Below are 20,633 nucleotides of genomic sequence, written 5' to 3' on the forward strand. Positions count from 1 at the left end.
CTTTTGACTCATACATCATTGACACAAGACCTACTGCAATGGGGAACTGTAATGACCATTTCATGAAGAATAATTTTGGAATAATTCAATTTGCAGCCATGTTTGCAGGAAATAACATCAGTCAAAATGCTGTACAGGTAATACAGCCGAACCTTTTCATTACTTAATGAGCAAATATTTACTCATTTTTGCTGTAGGGCACACTGTCTGAATAGTTATATTTAAGTGACATTCTTGTTTTCACTTTTCAGAAGATTTTGTCCTCCATGAGCTATAGCTATAGTTTAATGATGACAGACAGGAAAAATACAAAGTCTTCAACTGGAAAAACGTGTACACATGGAGCAGGTTTTAGAGGAACTTACCAAGAGCATTATGAATTGTCAATATACGTAAACAAATTACTTTTGTTTTTGTGAATCTCATGTTGGGAGTTTGTTATTAATTTTCTTAAAAACCTGTGAATGTCACATTGTCATCTGAAGAATTGCTTAAATGTCAATATAATTTCACCATATAATAGTTTCTGTCTGCCCTCCTAGAAGATCTGGCGGCTGCAGAACATAGAAATTTAGAAAGCACAATTCATTCTTGAAGCATCTTAAATACTTAAAAAGTGTAAATGTTAAGAAATAAATTAATGTTGCTATCCTGTATATTTAGAAATATTACCATGGAGAAATTTAGGCTAGAAAGGAATTCTGAAAAATAATCATCTGGTCCAGTGTAAAGACAGGTCCAATTGTATCAGATCATTGAGGGCTTTGCCCAGTTGATTGCTAAACAGCTCCAAGGATGAAGATGCCACCACCTCCCTGAGCAATCTGTGTGAGAGACCATCCTCATAGAATCATGGAATCCTTACAGTTGGAAGGGACTTTAAAGCCATCTAGTCCAACTCCCCTGCAGTGAATAAGGACACCTACAGCTCCATCAGGTTGTGCACAGCCCCACCCAGTCTGGCCTTTAAAGTCCCCAGAGACAGAGCATGTGACATTATTCTGGGCAATCAGTTTCAGTGCCTCACCCCCCTCACTCTAAAAGACATTTTCCTTAAATCCAACCTAAATCTCCCCTGTTTAAGTTTGAAACCATTTCCCCTTGTCCTCTCACAACAGACCTTGCTGAAGAATTCGTCCCCTTCTTTTTGCATTTTCTTCTCCGGGCTGAACAGCCCCAGCTCTTTCAGCCTGTCCTCACAGGAGAGGTGTTCCATTCCTTGGATTATTTTTGTGGCCCTCCTCAAGGTAGAATATTTTTCATAATAGACAGTTGAAATTTGCTGTGTTGCACCTCTTATTAGTTTTGTCTTATTACTGAGCGCCTCTGAGGGCAGGCTGGCTCTGCTCTCTGTACCATCCCATCAGGTAGTTGGAGACTGCACCAAGATGCCTGCCTAGCCCTTTAAGTCACGGTTTGTTCAGCCTCCCCATCCATATTATATACTCCAGCCCCTGATCATCATGGTGAATCTCTATGGACTCACTTTTGTACATCAATGTTTTGAATAAACCCCAAGCTGAACATAACACTCTGGATGTGGTCTCCCATATACCAAACAGAAGGGAAGAAGCGCTTCCCTTCATGTGCTGGCTTATACTGTTAGTACAGCCCAGGATCCTTTACTGCAGGGGTGTATTGCTGACACATTCAGTTTGTTGTCCACCAGGATGATGAGATCTGTTTCTCCCAAGCCACCTTCCTGTCAGTTCTTGAATATGAGGTTTTTCAATCCTAGAGATGGGACTCTATTTCTTTGCCTTTGAACTCTGTATGGTTCTTGTTGGGCCATTTTTCCAGCCTGTTGATGTCTGTCCAAGGCCCTGCCCTGCAGAGACTACTTCTCCAAATTTGGCATTGACTGTGAACTTGCTGAAGGACGCTATTTGCCAGTTGGACTTTTCATTGCTGATCACATTTCCTTGTGCTTGGTGTGTCAGCCAAATTTCCATCCACTTCATAGTCTGTATCTTACCAATTTGTCTGTAAGGGCACTACTGGAGAACAAACAATGAATGCTTAAGATTGCAACTAGCATCTTGCCTCGAATAGTCCACAGGTCCAGATAACAGAATTTATTGATTACTGGGTGATAACAGACAAGCAAGACAGTCTGGGGAAGATAAACTAGGGGCTGTGAATCATCTTAAATATTTATTGCAAAACTATTACCCGCTTATGCAAGCTGTCTCACACAAAAACCATTCTATTTACAAACAAAAAAATACAATAGAGAAAAACCCAGTCTTCAAGAAACCAAAGCTGTTCAAGCAGCATCAATACAGATAGTCTTGTGAGTGCAGAGACCAGTGCTGTTCTTCCATGTGAACAAGTACCTCTGTCCACATATTTTGCCTCCCTCATTCACAGAATCATCATTTTAATCCTGTGGAGTGCAATTATTTTTGTTCTTCCCTCGCTGTCTTAGAATTAGCAAAAGCTGAAGCTTACTTTCAGTAAAAGAAGTATTGCTTTGTTTCAACTTGATGTTTGGGAAATGAAGAAGAAAAGCGTATGTAAGAATCATAAGCTCAAAATTTATATACAGTAAATAATTATTGTTCATGTTCAGCTGGGAACAATGAAGCAATTGAAGAGATACTGTCAAGAAAACAGGAAGTAAGAAAAAAGAAACTTCCTCTTATATGAAATCTGAGCGGTATGTTCAGTATGCGCTTACTTAAACAATGCCATCAACATTTATGTGATGTAGAACTGTAGAGCAAACGTATCTAGCCCTGAGTACCAGAGCTGATAGCTAAGATGTATTATATTTCTTCATCAGAAGATTTGTAATGGGCTGATAAGGGAATTGTTTTTTCACTTGATATACAAAAGCAATGTGTCTTTGTGACCAAGAAGGCCAGTTGTACCCTATGTGCATTAAAAAGAGTTGTGGCCAGCAGGTTGAGGGAGGTCATCCTACCCCCTACTCTGCCCTGGCGAGGCCACATCTGGAGTTCTGTGTCCAGCTCTAGGCTCCCTGGTAAAAAAATACAAGGATCTCCTGGAGAGAGTCCAGCAGAGGGCCATGAAGATGATACGGGGGCTGGAGCATCTCCCACATGAAGAAAGGGTGAGCGACCAGGGTCTGTTCAGCCTGGAGAAGAGAAGGCTGAGGAGGGGGGATATGATCAACACTTAAAAATATCTAAAGGGTTGGAGCATGCTCTTTGCAACAGTGCCCAGCAACAGAACAAGGGTAATGGGCAAAAACTGAAACACAGGAAGTTCTATCTGAACATGAGGAAAAGCTTCTTTTCTGTGAGGGGGACAGAGCACTGGTACAGGCCGCCCAGAGAGAACGTGGAGTCTCCCTCTATGGAGATACTCAAAGTCCATCTGGACACTTTCCTGTGTAATGTAATGTAGGGAATCTGCTTTAGCAGGAGGTTAGACTAGACTCCAGAGCTCCCTACCAGCTCCTACAATTCTGTGACTTCCTTCATAGAAAGTAAGTTATAGTCTGATGCTAATTCATGTATTTTTTTCTATTTCTATGAGCCAGAATAGTTGCAAGGAATGTGACATGAAGCACAAGGTCCAAGAAAAACGATGTTGAGATCTGAAACATGCATTCATTTGAACACTATGAATAAGACACAATTTAACAACTTGGATTATAAATATATATGATGGTGTTTATTTATTTATTTATTTATTAATAATTCAAATATATGTTACTAAGTTCATTGCAAGCATTATTTCCACACATTTTATTCCCACCATAGATCTAAAAATTATTTTATACAACATAAGATCAGTTCACAGGTATAAAGCAACAATTGTAAACAAAAAGAGTTGATTGCCTCTATGGGAAAAGAGGCATTATTATGGTGACAATGTCTTTCTTCAAAGAAAATCTCCCTACAGGATTTTCTGAAGTACTTATTGAAAAATGCTATGGGGATGTTTTCTTCTGCAGTTTCTTGTACCATACAGGTGCCTGTATATTTGTCTGTAAAATAAAGAATGTATTAGCTATGAGAAAGAGTGAAAGTCAGGATACAAACATGCAACCTATGCTGAATTTTCTTTCCTTCCTATGTAGTTCATAGTGTTAAATCATTTTTTTTTTTTCTGCTTAAAGAAAGTAAATTAAGACTATGTATTCAAGGTTGTTACTACTACGTATCTGTATTTAAACCAGCCAACTTCTAAGTTACAAAAAGCAGATAAGGTAAATGATTTGTTTTAAAATATCAAACATGAGTCAAGGGTACCACAAATATGTTTTATTCTAAATATCATTATCCCACATTCCCTTTAGAGAAGGGGATAGAACTCATGAAGGAGATTTTGTTTGTTCCATAGACCAACATGTTGTACAAAATAAGAGCTATCAAACATTATAATAAAAAAAAAATAATAAAAGAATTTAGCAGTTTTCTGATGGTGCAGAAATAATGTTATTTGTAGAGAATTATTTGTGAGCAACTTCTTGTCTTCATAATCCTCTGGGCTACTGCACATTCAGGATAGTACAGAACATTCTTGTGGGAAATTCAGTGGTTGTTTATATGAAGAAATAAAAAAAAAAAAAAAGAAGGTGGAACAAGGTTAAGAACTCTTCTACATTCAAATTTCAGTATTAACTTCTGCTTTTGCTAATATTTTTTCTTTTGTCTGTTGTCTCTAGACTCATTCTCAGTAGTTCGTTGTCTTCCCTCTGTTTGTTCTTTTCCTCCAAGACTTAACAACCGTCTTCAAATTCAGTGGGCCTTAGATCCTTGTCATGTTTAAATCTCCATCATTCTCTCATTTTGAAGTTCTCAGTTATAAAAATAAATCTGCTCTATTTGTACAAGCTATTAAAATTCACCAAATTGGCCTAAATGGGCAGGACTTTAACAGGGCTATTAAATTATTTCCCCATCTAGTAGGAAACTCCACCATCGGCTCATTTGCATTTTTCTACTCAAAAGTTAGATGAGGAACAATTTCAACATATCAAAGCGTTTCTTGTCCTAGATTCCCATATGATTTCTATATCCGTAAGAAAGGCAGGACAGATTATACACTCAAACCGTGGATCATCTATACAACCTAATGATTAGTTCACGGTTTGTCTCTGTTTTGGATCGCTGCACCAAAGACAAAACTTTGGGCAATATGATTTAGCACTTCCAAAAGGATTATGGATGACACAGCATATGGCATGCCTTGTACCTTTAAAGAGTCTCATAAAACTGTCTAAACAAAATTTGAACCACTAAATAATCTAAGTAATTGTCCCCAAATGCCCTCATGCCATACTCAATAGATGTAATCATTCCCTACATGTGTACTATAAAATCATTATCTGATGTGTCGCAATACAAACCTTACATTATTTGAGTCTCTTTCAATTTTAAGAAGATTCCACCAGAAACAGAAATACCAAAAACCAACCATATATAGATACATATTTGGACCAAAACAGCAAAATACTGGGCCCAGGGAAAAAAAAAAAGAAAAAGCGGGTTGTGTGGATTCAACCACCCTACCCTAGAGGAACACAGCTGCAACCATTGTAAATACAAATTATCATTTGCTTTGTGACTAAGCATTATAATTCTCTTAAATTCATCATCTGAGACGCACTTACAGTCAGAAACTTCTATATCATTTTCTTGAAGCTTTCAAATACTAAGCACTAAATTCTGTAGCAAACCTGAAGCATTAAAATCCAAGCTTTTAGTTACTAAAGGAATGAAACAAGGTTTTGTAGTATCAGTTATCCATACTAACAGAAATGATAAAAATCCTGGGCATATGCCTGCATGTATACACACATATGCAGGAGTGTAAATACACATAAATACATTCATTTCCTCACTGCTGCTTCTCAGTGTATCTGTACACAATCAGCTCATGCTCAGGGTAGACAAAATTGTGTACTTATTCTGTGCTCATTACAATTTTGTGAACTGATAGTAATATAACTGGCTTACTTTTAAAAATCTCGTTTACTTCAAAATTCAGATGCATGAACTACCAATCATGTAAATAACATCACAAACTGCAGTTTGTCTCCTCAAAATCGACCACAGCCATACAAAGTTGCAAATATTATGCAGAATAAAGTATGTACCTCCTTGAAGTACAAACCACCTTTCTTCTTTTTGAAGCATGAGAAAAATAATTAAGAAGTTTATGGCACTTACTCTTAGCAAAGTACTTACAAATAATGTTGGCTTGGGCCTAAATATATTTTCTTCTTCATGTTCTGGCAGCAGTTTTACTGAAGGGCTTAATTTGTTTTCTGCAGTCAAAGTTTTTAAATTAATTTGAGATGGAGGTAAATTCTGTTCCTTGTGTTTATCCTGTAGTTTAATTAGAATCTGTTTCATTACGGCTAGTTCCTGGAAAACCATAAAAGGGCAATATTCAGCTAATCAGTAAAATTACATTTGGATCTGCTTTGTTAATAATGAATTTTTATTCACCAAATGAAACACATAAGTAGATCAAAAATCCAACAAGCACCAGATAACTACCACTGTTAACTAACTGCATATTCATAAAAGTAAGAAAGTGAAAAATGTACACAGGATTTATGCAACTCAAATTCTGTACTGAATAAATGCTGTAAAAGAGACCATTTGTTGTGTAATAAGAAACCCACTATCTCTTTTAAGTTAAGCTTCCATTTAATTTAAAATAATTATTTTGAGTTTGTTTTGTCAGACAGAGGGAGTTTACCAACCCAATTTTAATGTGATAAGTTGTACTTTCAGGTGTCGGGTCTTGCACAGAAGTCTTACTACTAGAAATATACCTGTGTCTTTACATGCAGATCAGAAAAGTCAATGCAATACCTTAAGAAGACTTACAGTTAAAAATGGGATCAAGTGGAAAAGAAATTTCTTGAAACACAAGAATTTCCAATATAGGAAATAAAAGGAAAAGCATAAGGAAATGCTCAGTTTTTTTGGATATTCTAAGAATTGGTTTGGTAAACAATCTGATTAAAAACAACAACAACCAAACAACCCGAAACACCTTTTCTTACTATTTAGCTGAAAAAAATATATATATTATTCAAACATTACTGTAAAGTGAGAAAGGAAAACTCACGGTAGTTTGTGACTTTAAATGGCTGCCTTCTTTTGTTGTCATGCATCTCCTAGTGCCTAAAGTTCTATCCCCTTACATGCCGTCGGGGTAATTACTCTACGTTACAAAATTTAGAATATTTTATCTGTTCTACATTGTACATAATTCATGCTTCATTACTGCAGAGCTACGTTAGCAAAGTCAGTAGAAACACCATTCAAAATGTAAGATAATGTTGTATCTTTTTAAACTCAATGTTTTTGCTTTCTTACTTATTATAGCGCTGCTGTCTTCAACAAACAACACTGCTAAAATATCAGCATTGTCATTAGCATTCTATCATCTCATATCTCAACCAAAACAGTCACTCATATTTATAGCCGAATGACAAACATTTGCTGTGCCTTACCTATTTCTTAATAGTTGCCAGAAAAGTACATTGATGCACATTCCGTTTTCACTGCATTATTAATAAGTAGTCAAAAGAAAAGCCTTACAAAACACTCTAGCCATATAGCTTCTCTCTGCCCACTTCTGCCTTAATACAAGTATTTTTACCTAAAGTCAAAAGAATCACATCTTTAATCTGCCCCAGACTCGTTCAGTTACATGAATGGGTGTTACACTACACAGACCAGCTTTATTGAGTGTACAAATTGTTCTTGTATCTCAGTCATTTAATATTAACTATTTGCATAATTCAGCCATGTGTAGTGGCATGTTAAAACAGCATGACTGCAGAGCAGCTGTTTAAAAGGACTGCATAGTTGATGCCAGCATGTTTTTCAAAGTTGTAAACTCTGCAAAGATGTTGCCAAAGTGACACATAGACAGAATTTCTTGATGAAAATAACTCATGCAAGTATATAGCAAATACGTACACCATCACAGGAGATTAAATGGTACATAAACAATGTTTTGACATTAACAAGTGCTGTTCCTATAGTTAAACTTGGCTATTCTGTAGACCAAATAGCTGCACGTTTGATCAAGGCAAAACTCCCAAACTGTCAAGCAGATTTATTTCAGAAACAGAATTGAAACATGGACACGTGGGGTCAAATTCTCTCGTGTCAAGATCCTCTCAGCACTATAAGGTCTTCTCTTCTCTGCTTGCAGTCTGTCCTTTACTTTACAGCCCTGCCTGTTTTCAGACTTGGAATAGACTCCGGAGTCAACTCTGATATGAGCTTCCACTGTGATTGGGGAATTCTCAAATGTGAAAATATGGGAAGGAATGACAGGGAGTTGGAATGGCAAATTACTCCACAATTAATAAATCAATTTGGCATCACAGCCAAATGTAATACAAGAATTTAGCTAAAGTTGCCTTAGTATTTGTTCTAAAATCATGTTTTCTGGGAACAATATATATTTTTTTTCTTTTGTGTAGAACAACATGCATTAGTTTCAGGATAACCTGAGTAAGGGAAGACGTGAGGAGAATTGGATGGTTACAATTCTTATACAATTCTACCGTGTCAAGTCCATAGTTTTATGTCAAATCAGTCCTGTGGGATCTGATCAATGTTTATAAATACATATGGTGTGGGAGGCAAAGGGATGAGGCCAGACACTTTTCAGTGGTGTGTGGCAACAGGACAAGGGAAATGGTCACAAACTGAAGCTCAGGAAGATCTGCACATGTGTAAGAACTTCTACATGGTAAGGGAGACAGAGCACTGGAACAGGCTGCCCAGATGTTGTGAAGTCTCTTTCTCTGGAGATATTCAAGACCCACCTGGACGACCCCCTGGACGACCTGCTGTAGGGAGCCTGCTTTGCAGGAGGGTTGGATTAGATGATCTCTGGAGGCTCTTCCACCCCCTACAATTCTGTGATTCTATGCAAATTCTTTATCTACATTATTCAATTTGGTTCTTCCATGCACTGGAGAAACCATGTCCCAAGACCTCTGTAGAGATACCTGGCCCTTGCTGCTGGCTTCTGCAGTTATTAAGAAAGCCATACTATAGACATTATGGAGTGTCACTGAGCTGAGGCTTTCAGGTCTGTGGACTTTGGCCTTTGAGGGCCATACAGCCCTTCCTGGGAGGAGTACAAGTACTGGAAGCTGGGAGTGGATTCACCCAGCTCCTCTCTGTACCTGGCTGCACAGCTTTTGTCTCACTTCCATCCACTCTTCACCTCAGGAATATTATGTGGGGATGTGTAGCAGCACAGACAGGTGGAAAACAATGCAATTAGCACAAAAAGGTGGGTGAAGATGATACAAGAAAGAAAAAATTAAGTATGAAACTGGCACAAAAACACTGCTTACACACAGTGAGTGTCACCCACACGAATAATTATCAGCCCCATACTGTACTATTAAATATTTTGAAAGTCTATCCACAGAAATCTAATGAATTTTTGTTTAAGGGTGCTAACCTGTTCTGGCTACTAGCACAAATGCCAAAAACACAAAGCAGTGACCTGTTTGACACATGGGATTTAGCTCAAGCTTATAAATTTACATGTCTAAACTTAAGTACCCACACATGAGGTAGGAATCTGATTTTCCATTACAGATGATGTAGCTTGGAAAGTGAGTCAACCCATTCAAAAGTAGACACCTATTGGCATGTAGGCTGAATCGTGTTGTGACAACACTAACATATTGACTAGGTTGCTAGCAATGAGGCTACTATGAAGCAAAGGAAAGAATGCTCACCATAGACACCTCCTGTAAATACCTACATTAAGGTGTCATAAGCTGAATCCATTTCTCACCTCACTCTCTTCACTTTTCTTATCCTTCTGCTTCACATAAAACATCCTTCATCCCAAATAGCCAGTGTGCAATTATAACATCTAACATCCTATATTCCACTTGATTAGGCATATTTAACAAAGATAATTTGAGCTATAAAATAGTATTTGTAACTTCTGTCATGTATGACCAGTACACAACTTTAATTCAAAGTAAATGATTAGAATGAATGGACTGAGAACAAGGGGAGGGTCAAAGGGGGGAACTGAGGAAAAGTAAAATATATTGTGTTGTGAGAATAACAGATCAGTGCGTTTCCATTTATTCTCGCCCCTCACTGCAAGAAAGACATTGAGGCCCTGGAGTGTGTTCAAAGGAGGGCAACAAAGCTGGTGAGGGATCTGGAGCACAGGCCTTATGAGGGGAGGCTGAAGGAGCTGGAAATGTTTAGTCTGGAGAAGAGAAGGCTCAGGGGAGACCTTATAGCTCTCTATAACTTCCTGAAGGGAGGTTGTAGTGAGCTGGGGGTTGGCCTCTTCTCTCGTGTCATTACTGATAGGACCAGAGGGAATGGTTTCAAGCTACAGCAGGGAAGATTCAGGCTGGACATTAGGAAATATTACTTCTCAGAAAGGGTGGTGAGGCACTGGAATGCACTGCCCAGGGAAGTGGTGGAGTCGCCAACCATGGGAGTGTTCAAGGAAAGACTGGATGTTGTGTTGAGGGACATGGTTTAGTAGGAGCTACTCGTAATAGGTGAACAGTTGGCCTGGATGATCTTCTAGGTCTTTTCCAACCTTGGTGATTCTATGATTCTATTATTCTTTGCACTGTTATGTCCAACAACTTTAACAAAACTTGCAAAAGGAATTTTGTGTGCCAATACACAAATAGTAGGTTTTTTTTTTTTTTTTTTTTTTGGTGTTTTTATTTTTATTGTTTTTTGTTTTTTTAATTAAGAAATGATTTATTTAATTATAGACAAAGGATAAGCACCAACATTTTCCTTGTTCTTCCATTAAAATATATTCTGTTTGGGAATTTTTTCCTAATTGTACTTTGTTAATTATTAAATTGAATGCTATCAGTGCTATTGCTGTGAAACTCTTACAGTCTGTAAATTGTTATATCAAAACCACCAACCTTTCAAACAGGAACAAAACCAAGAAAGTGTCAATCATTTATAAAAGGTAAAGGAAAAAAGGCAAAATAGGTGCTGCCAGCATACTCCTATTTCAGTAGAATTTGAGACTCCAATAATGATGTTTGATCTTAAAGCAAGTGAAAGGAAATTATAGTTTATTTAAATTTGTTTTTGCCTGTTTATAAGGATAATTGAACAAGAAACTACAAGAATGGAGACTGAAGATCAGTTTGGGAATAGGAAGGATAAAAATTGATTGCTTCAACTAAATCGACCAGCAATGTAATTAGAAGATGGAGATGAGCAAACAGAAAAAAAGGCAACAGTTTCAAATATAAATGCATTTAGAATTCCGAATTCTCTTAACAGCTCTATTGACGTTGTTTTTATTGTCCTTGATACATGCAATACATTTCTGGTACATATATGTACCAGAAAAGCCCTTTACAGGTGTAAAAAACATATCTTAATTATATAATCATAAAAGTTAAAAGGAATCTCCTGATACTGAAAATTACTGAGACAGAAGGAATGCCATTTTTTTAAGTCAACAATTGAAGTAGTGTGTAAAAAATTTGTCTACATTAGGCACAATAAGTACTTATCAAACAGTAATTCCATTTTTTCTTCAGTGTATTGTCAAGCAGTGAGAGAATTTTTCTTGTGACTCTTTCATGTAATAATAAGCAAACAAAGAAAGAGTCTTCTCGGTGCATTCAACAGATTGTAAAGGCCCTTAACATTATATATGTATATAATTATAATAAATTAAACATATAAAATGAATTTATATAAGCACTTAAAGTAAATTTAGATGCCATGTTCTGGAAGCAAATGCAAAATAACGGTGTTAAGAAAAAGCAACTGACTTACAGGAATCAGTTCCATAAATATCAGTTCCTACGTTATGCAGCCATGTCTTGCACTTCCAAACACTATCCATAAAATAATCTTGAAAAGAAACTTCACGCAGACCAGATGGAATGGTTGCAAATATTCAACAGGGAGAGACAGGTAACTTTCTGGACTAAAGTTAACTCATTCTGGTAGTAAACAAAGTTTTAAAATTCAATTAACTCCATCATAGAATCAGACAGTGAGTGTCAGATCCATCAGTCTCCCCATATAGTAAAGCCCATCATTACAGCATTCAGATAAATATCTTCTAAAGCAAAAGTGACCCTAACAGCAGCACCAACAGTTACCTGAACCTTTACCATGGCAAACTGTATTCTACTTTTAGTTTTGCACATAGAATTTGTGATTACAAACTTCACTTTGGGTTAGAACTCCATTTTGAATCAGAAAACTTCTATTGTGGAAGCTAAACGTTATGTTTTTTGTGCTAGAAAATGTATCACATTCTGGCAGAACCATTGAATTCTGATGACTGACAAGAGTCCCTGAAGAAGAAAACAGCATAAATTCCCAGTAAAAGAAACAGGCACTAAATACTACAAACCTTAAACACAAAAGCCCATTCCAGTGACAAAAACAGAAAAATCAGCTGAAAGAGAGGCAAAAACAGATGTTTTCCTTTCTCAGAAATGTTAATCAAAACTTAAGATCTCTCAGAATTTGTGAGTCAAGTACTAAAACAGTGGTTTTAGATGTGTCATCTCCCATCCTCCTCAATCTTTAAGACTCGAGTAAAGCATATATGTTTACCAGCAACTTTGGAAAGCATGTATTCCTCATTTTAACTGCCATATGGTTCCCATGTGGCTAAATCATAACTCAGAATAAAAATATGTATCCAGCCTGGAGAAACTTGTGAGATGATAGCACTGTCCTTATGTCCGAGAACAGCTGAGTGTGAAGTCCTCCTTGCATGGAAGAAGACCAGATTAAAAACTGCCTCACAGCAGTCTTAGTATGTTACCTCTTGTATCAATGACTGGACTCTTCTAAATGTGGGAGCCAAATAGTAGGGTTGAGTTCAGCAGCCAGCTGACTTATGCTGGCTGTACTTTAATCTTTAAAACGACAACAACAAAAACAACTATAATAGAACATGCAAGTGAGGGATGACAGCTCTGATGGGATGAAAAATATGTTTGTGTTAAATCAATGCAATCTTTCTTCACATGCATACACTCTCCAGCTTAGGCATCTATTGTAGTCTTCAAACAAAAAGTCACAAGGAAAAGCAGAGTTCAGAGGTTATGGATATGTTAAAGATTACTGATTTGAGAAACCCAAAACAGCAGTTAAGAATGCTAAGTCCATTTGTTAGTGCTTTGTAAAAAGTGCACTTGTGAATTGATTTCTCAGTTCCCCAAGAATTACACTCAGATCTCAGATGTTCTTGGGAGACCTGAGAAAAATAATTTCTCTAGAGAGAAAGTGATCTAAATCTGGAAATGGGCAGGGCAGGGTGGTTCAGAAGAAACTGGCTTCACAGCTGTCTGTCTTAGAGGGCTCAGTGGGTCAACTTGCTGGTCATATAAGGTGATGGTAAATAAAATACTAAGGATATTGTCCTATATGAAGTCTGTGCTCAGATCCTTCTTAGATTCTTACCGTGACTTTCTGTGGAAGTAAGTTCTGTTTTAAAAGCAAAGTCATATAATCTAACAGCCAATGCCAAGAGGGAGAGGGATCTCTCTGAAATTCTGCTTTGGATCATGTGACCAAATTGTTAGGTGGACTTCCTCACATTGAACTTCAGACAACTTCTATAATAACATTTATACCTAGGCAAACTAACTTGTTTGATTCCTCTCTGTATGTGTTGGTGAGATTCATAATTAAAACTTCATTTAGATGAGGAAATTGTAAATCACACCTTAATAGTGCTTGTTTTTCTTTTCTGACTGCAAATCCAAAAGGCTAGATCCAACTCTTCTGCTGTGTTACCTGACATCTCAGATTATCTTTACACTAATAATCCTCTTTAATATCACCAGAGACCTGTTTAAATGGAGGTAAACAAACAAGTGTCTTCTAGTCCTGATTGCTGGCACAGAATATCCAGTCAGTGACTGGAAACAGACCACAGGACTAAAATATAATCCTAGTTCTGCCTTTCTACATATGCTATGGCTTGCATATTGGTGAAGAAAAGCTTTAGTATGGTACTCTTAACTCTGGAGCGTGCCCAGATAAAGGAGTCATGTATGTGTCATTATCCATGATTGAGACTCTCCAGCAAAAGTAGTATCTAGAATGTATCCTCTTCAGAATAATGACAATGAGGAACAACAATTATGATGTTAGGAACCATTTTAGAACTGTTCTTCATTGGCTTTATTTTACCAAACAGCTAGAGACACACTAAAATAGGAGAGAGACATTAGAGAACATAGGAAGTTCCCCATGAATGTGTGCAACAACTTCTTTACAGCGAGGGTGATGGAGCACTGGAACAGGCTGCCCAGGGGGGTTGTGGAATCTCCTTCTCTGGAGAAATTCAAGACCCGACTGGACACCTACCTGTGTGACGTGGTGTAGGGAACCTGCTTTGGCAGGGGGGTTGGACTTGATGATCTCTGGAGGTCCCTTCCAACCCCTACGATTCTGTGATTCTGTGATTACAGAAGCTCTGTTTTATGTACCAGAGAGCAAAATGAAGCAAATGCTAAGTCCTACAATCTACATATGATTGCAGATGGACAGGATGCAGTGGCATGAACAATGCAAATTCAGCTTCATGTCAGATCTCAAAGAAGATTTTAATAACTACCTATGAAATTAAGAAAGCATCACTAATGTTTGACATAGTTGCATCCTCTGATGCTTCTGAACTGGCAATATTAGAAGTCCGCAAGAATTCTTGTGTGAGATCTGAACATATGGTCGTGTTAGGCACATGGATACAAACTGTAAAGTTGGAAACTGGAAGACACAATGAAATGTTCTGATCAAACAAATGAACCTGATAACTGGGTGATGGAAAGATGCCAGACCATATGCAGGATGTTGATAGCTTCTCTGCACTACACTTAGTTCAGGAGTTCTCTATATCCAAGCGCATATAAAGCCTTAAAGTGAACTGATAGATCTGTGACAGATCTATAAACTACTTCTGGATGTATAAAGTAAATGCATTAGAACAGTAGCAACAATAAAATGGCACAGTCACCACAGAGAACCAATTCTACCCTTCTGCCTATTTCAGCTGCATGTTCTTAACTGTTAAATCCAATTTCACAAGAAAAATACTACATAATTTGTCTCATGATTCAGAATTTGCATGTTACTTTTGAAAGCTTTTTTCCACTTTTTCTATTAAAGGTAAAAAATATATTTACAATTACGATGAAGACTAAACTCCCAACTATTTTTTGATCTCAGTTATTGTGACATGTAGTCAAATTTAAGTTTAGTAAAAAGCAAGAGTAAATTCCACATAAAAAGACGCTAAAAATGCAAATATGTTAAAGCAGCCTTACTAGCACATGCTGTTATGAAGAATTTCCTGTATTTTCCAAGAGGGTAAGCATACTACTACAGTTTGATTTTCCCTGTCTTTAGTATTTCTTATAAAGTACTTAGATTCAATTTCTATTTGGTAGCATTCAAATGCTACCATCAAATGACCCAAATAGAAAAAAAAATTTGCTAGATAAACAGCAGAATGTGGCTGGAATATCCACAACCAACGCTGGAAAAAGGAATACAAAGAAACAATGGTTTCACATTCAGAAAACCCTTTTTTCAACAATTTCTTGCTTCAATGTCTATCACTAAGTGATACTGGCTCCTTCAAAATTGTATCATTTAAAGCAGACATGCCAATTCTACCTCATAATCCACAAATTGCATTTTGCCTAAGAAACTCTGTACTGAGAGTAAAAATGTATTTGTACTGGACTTAACTGACATTACTGAATCCTGTGTTACTATTGTTTTTTATAAGATTCTAAAAAAATAATGAGTTGCTGATTAGTTAACACTGGTCACTATGCATATATATTTATTGTATACAATTGCAAACATAAAAAACCTAGTAAGATTTTCTGAATAATACTTCCAACAAAAGAATTGTACCCAACTGTTAAATCCTTCCTCTTCCTAAACTCAGTATTTGGAATTCAAGTTTTATTAAAGTTTGACAACAACAAAATAGATAACAAAAATAAGGAATACTGCTTAGGAGCATTTTTTTTTTCTTCATAAAATAGGAGCTAGAAACTTCTCTACACTCATTTAGCACTGTAAATGTCACTTTGTTTCTCCAAGTTTTAAGCTGAGAATAGCTCCAGGGCTTACTTGTGATGCAGAAATGGCCCTGTAATCTACTTAGAAAACACGCAGAACATTAATAGAAACTAGAATCTTGGAACACAAACGCAGCATAACAAAAATGATAATTACTCTGTGGCTTAACATTTAAAAAGAGAGCTAAGCATTGTACATCAGCATTTTTTTTTTATATAAAACAAGTTGCAGCACATAGATGAGCAGGAAGTCATTCACTTTTGAAACACAAATAATTTTGACATTATCCTGTACAATCTTTTAAACAAAAAAGATGGGGAAAAAGCAGAGCTAGAGATTGTTTGAAGGCACCTGTTACCAATCACTTCATTTCAGTCGTATCTCCCCAACCCCTGCAGATAGTCCTTCCTTTCCCTCTTGCCTACAAAGAAGTTTTCTCCTTTCATCCAGTAAGCTTCCACCCCCAGCTAAGCACGTACTGCCTTCCCCCTTATGACTCCAAATCCTTTTGTGAGCCTCTGAACTTCACTCTACCTCTGTTCTTGAAGATGGCAGCTGTTGCTACTCTCCAGGTTCCTACACCCAATACATCGGTCTCCTGTCCCATGTTACTTCTAGTCATCCTTCTTCAGCATAACTTAATTACAACTAAGGACAGTCTTAGCCATTCTGTAAGGTATGGCTAATAATAAAAGTGATGAAAACTCATCTGGAATCCTCAAGGTCACTGCTGAAATGGAATGAAATGGTGCAAGTAGTGAATTTAGCAGTGAGAGACACTCCTTAAGGGGAACATGAAAGTAAAACAAATATGAGAATTTAAAAGTAACTGATCAAAGAAAGGTAAAACATGCTTCTTTAAAAAGGAAAAGAATAAAACCATGAATCTTTTCTTTTACTTTTATGGGATAACTATTGAGAAGTGATAAGGTTTTGTGCAAGATACTGGCAAAAGATGGCATGTGCACACAGACTACTAGATTCTAAAAGTATTAAAATTTCAGAACAATCTCACAATTCCTGTTGTTTCTAATAATCCACCTAACCATGCCTGAAGTCTAATTCATCAAAATGTACAGAAATCCTTGGGAATTACAGCCTGTTTATTTATAGAAGCTCTCTGAAAAAAACCCAATTAGAACCATTAACAAACTATGCATATTCTAATAGGACTAATTAGTAGCTGTTCCTCCTGCCTAATCACATGGACTCCCTCCAATCTCATGCACACAGTGGAAAATACATTAGGCAAACATTCATTAAAAAAGCAAAAATATGAGAGTTTTTCCATATCTTGAGGATAATTAAGTAACTATTTTCTGTTCTTAATTTTATCTCACTCTTTCATTTGTTCTGCCTTTTTTCTCTGCTCTCATCCCTTACCTACACAATGCTGCCTTATGTTTCTCAACTTGCATTCAACTGAGCCCCTTTTTGCTCCAACAAAACAAGCTACATATTTAATCCTATTCACATACGAGCTGCAATGAATTTTCTTCTCTTTTTTTTTTTTTCTTTTTCTTTGGCTAGTGAAGAAGTGTCTTTTTAAAGAGTGTTTTCTTCTGTTTCGTTTTGAAGAACTTACTGAAAACAAAGACAACTAGAAAATGGTAAAGATAAAAGACAATACTAAAGATAATAATAAAGACAACTGCAAAAATGGGTAAGGACAGTAAGACCTAATCTCTTTGGATGTGTCATTATTATTAAACAGAACAGCACCCAGTCTGAGCTGGACCACTGTACCCTGACAAACTATGGTGGATAAGTATTACCTCGCTCCCTTGTTCTGTTGTGGATCACTTTAAATATGGTTAGGAAAGGTTCATTGCTGTTCAACAATCTGCCGCTCTCAGAAGAAAGGATGGATGAAATTGCACCAGATTTGCCTCCTTTTGTTCTTTGGAGTTTCTGCTGGGATGGTTCCCAGCAGGTTTTGCATCCTCAAGCACATGGTATGTCATTAATTCCTATTTAAACTTTACATGATTTTGGAAGTTGTGAATTAAAACAAAACAAATGTCTCAGTGTTAAGGTAACATAAACATCACATGGGCCTAGAGGAGGCTATTGAGTACAGAGCTAATCTAGTCTACAGGACAGCTGTCACATGCAGTATGAAACCAGTATGGCTGTGGAACAGGGATCCCTGACCTTTAATAGCACAGATGTGATTTCTGGAATAAAGACCCAAACTAAGGACCACTATTCCAGAGTGTGCATGCGGTGTATAGGTGCATGCATATGCATGTACATGTATCTATTCCACAGTTCAAATTTTAAAAAACAAAGTTAGTTTTGATTTTTAAGAAGCTCACAGGACTTTGGAGAGTGGCCTTTTCCAGGAGACAAGGATTAAAAAATTAATGTGATTGTAAATTCTTAAAACAATACACAAACTGAAAATGTAATTTGCTTGGGAAATTACTTCCAAATTGCAATCAATTCACGTATAAGAAGATTACTTAGGGAAAAAAAAAAAAGAAGAAGAGTTAATTCGCATCTAGTAAGGAAAAATAAACACTGAGGAGATTTTCTTTTCAGGCCTTTAATCTGAAAAATGTAAGGAAAAAAAATGACTGTGATTAAGATACTGCATTAGCACACATGGATTCGTGGCTTAACCTCTGCCTCAAACTCTGTGAAGTTTTGGGCAAATCACCATTTTTTTTTTTTTTTTACTGTGCTTGCTGCTTCTACCAAAGAGAGATAACACTTTTTTGCTTCATTGTTGTGAGGACAGTATTTGTGAGGTCATCAGTAATTGTGATGAAGGCCAGAGAAATATTCAGTTATAACACAGGACTGTTTTTACACATTGCTAAAAGATAGGGAAAACGTTGAAAAGGGGAAGTGTTACATGGTAGAGGAAAGCATTACGCTTATTCATAAAATGGCGAGTCCTGAATCTGATTTGGAAAGCTTTTAATCATCTAACAGTTATATAAATTCAACATAACAGCCACTCAGACAATGAGCATTTTAACATTAACCTAGGTAGACTATTTCTGCATGAACAGCTCAATAGGAATTTTTTACTAACTCAGGCACACATATTTAGGCAGATGTAGCAATCAATTCAATTAGAGTGATACAGTAATTTACTGACATAAGCTAAACTGATTTAAGTAAACAAACAGCAATCAAGCCCCATGTGTTTATATCCATTTAACTGACAGATATCAAATAGATGTATTTAAACTACTATTAGACTTTTACTGCTACGTCCAAAGCAGACAGCCAGTGCTTGGTTTGTGGTTGCTAACTGAACTTGAAGAGCTTTGGCACAGTAACACATGTATGTGTCACCAAGGCAGGTGACTAGTTCAGCAAGTATACATTCTATCACTTGTATGTACAGCTGCTAATATAGTAAAAGTGCACAGATGTGTAAAGGAAATAAAATCTCAGCAGATTTTCAAGTCATTTTAACCAGTATATGATATTAATGTGCTGATAACTATTAATGTCTGCACAATTGTGTTCTAAGAAATTAATGGATATTACAGACAACCTTTCTTTGCACTATTCATGGTTCACCCTTTTCTTTCTTACTACAATATCCTTACAATATTAGTTTTATATATTAAAAATTACTCTTTTGCCAGAGGTGGTTTCAAGCAAAATAACTAACTAACTAACTAAAAAGTAGTGCAACTTAACTCCCCTATATTCATATGAACTAAAACTGTTCTTCACACTAGAGGAATGTCTATTTAATGGCTTTCTATAGCTGTTTCTTACACCACTATCTCACTTTATTTTTCTTTTCATGTTTCCTGTTAGAAAAATAAAATAACCTCCCCATTCATTAGAATGTTTTTGTTGTTGTTGTTGTTTTAATACGGTGGATTATGTACACGTATAAAATATATAGTTTATTTTCAAGACTTCAGAAATTAAGTTTCTACACTCTGCACTTTAAACTGGATAAGCTTAAAGTAAACAGCTTTAATTCTGCACATTCTAGCATTCCTTTACAATATGTTTGCGTCTTAAATAGCTGAAGAAATAGTACAATGCCATACATCAAAGCATAGCAAATTTACAGCCTCTTAAATGTAAGTCAGAAAATGACTGCTAAAGGTTTTTGCCAAAAATCTTAGTGCTGACAGACTGTCCTTCCAAGTTTTTATCTGAGGTTTGTAAGCCAATGAATAAAGTCTAAAATTACACTTCTGATGTTCCAGAATACCAACAGCAACAACTGCATTGCCCATGAAAGACAATGGAAGTGCCAAGATCACAGAGCTAATGGTTAATATCTCTTTTAGTCAAAGTTTGATTACTAGAAGGAAAATACATACAAAAATCCACAGATCAAGAGCATCAGCTGGAAAGATTTAGTGGATCCATCCCATTTAACTTTAGCACTTCACAGAGAACTGCACCTTTAATGCCCGTAAGTTGCCCCAGTGGCACAGTGGTAGAAGTGCCGCGTTGCAACACTGGGGTCCAGGTGTTTGAATCCCCCTGTGGCGCAAGTGGTAGAAGTGCCGCTCTGCAGCACAAAGGCTCGAATCCCAGGGGTTGGACTCGATGATCTCTAAGGTCTCTTCCAACCTGCACAAGACT

At 36.7% G+C, this 20,633-nt stretch overlaps 1 protein-coding gene across 3 annotated transcripts in view; it reads right to left on the reverse strand.

The window, feature by feature from the left end:
- Nucleotides 1-3,620: 3,620 nt before the first annotated feature.
- The window catches only part of PIBF1 (progesterone immunomodulatory binding factor 1), a 115,341-nt gene continuing 98,328 nt past the window's right edge, over nucleotides 3,621-20,633 (reverse strand). For all 3 annotated transcript variants that reach the window (XR_014948467.1, XM_085553787.1, XM_015851649.3), the window contains 2 exons: nucleotides 6,165-6,344; nucleotides 3,621-3,958 (listed from right to left, as the gene is read on the reverse strand). Coding sequence is in view for 2 of the 3 variants with exons in the window: in XM_085553787.1 (XP_085409913.1) it covers nucleotides 3,902-3,958; nucleotides 6,165-6,344 (237 nt within the window). In the remaining variant the exon portion in view is untranslated. The remainder of the gene's footprint in view (nucleotides 3,959-6,164; nucleotides 6,345-20,633) is intronic.

This window comes from Coturnix japonica, chromosome 1 (genome assembly GCF_054131305.1).
Source record: "Coturnix japonica strain WE chromosome 1, WE-NBRP24, whole genome shotgun sequence".
Taxonomy (NCBI): domain Eukaryota; kingdom Metazoa; phylum Chordata; class Aves; order Galliformes; family Phasianidae; genus Coturnix; species Coturnix japonica.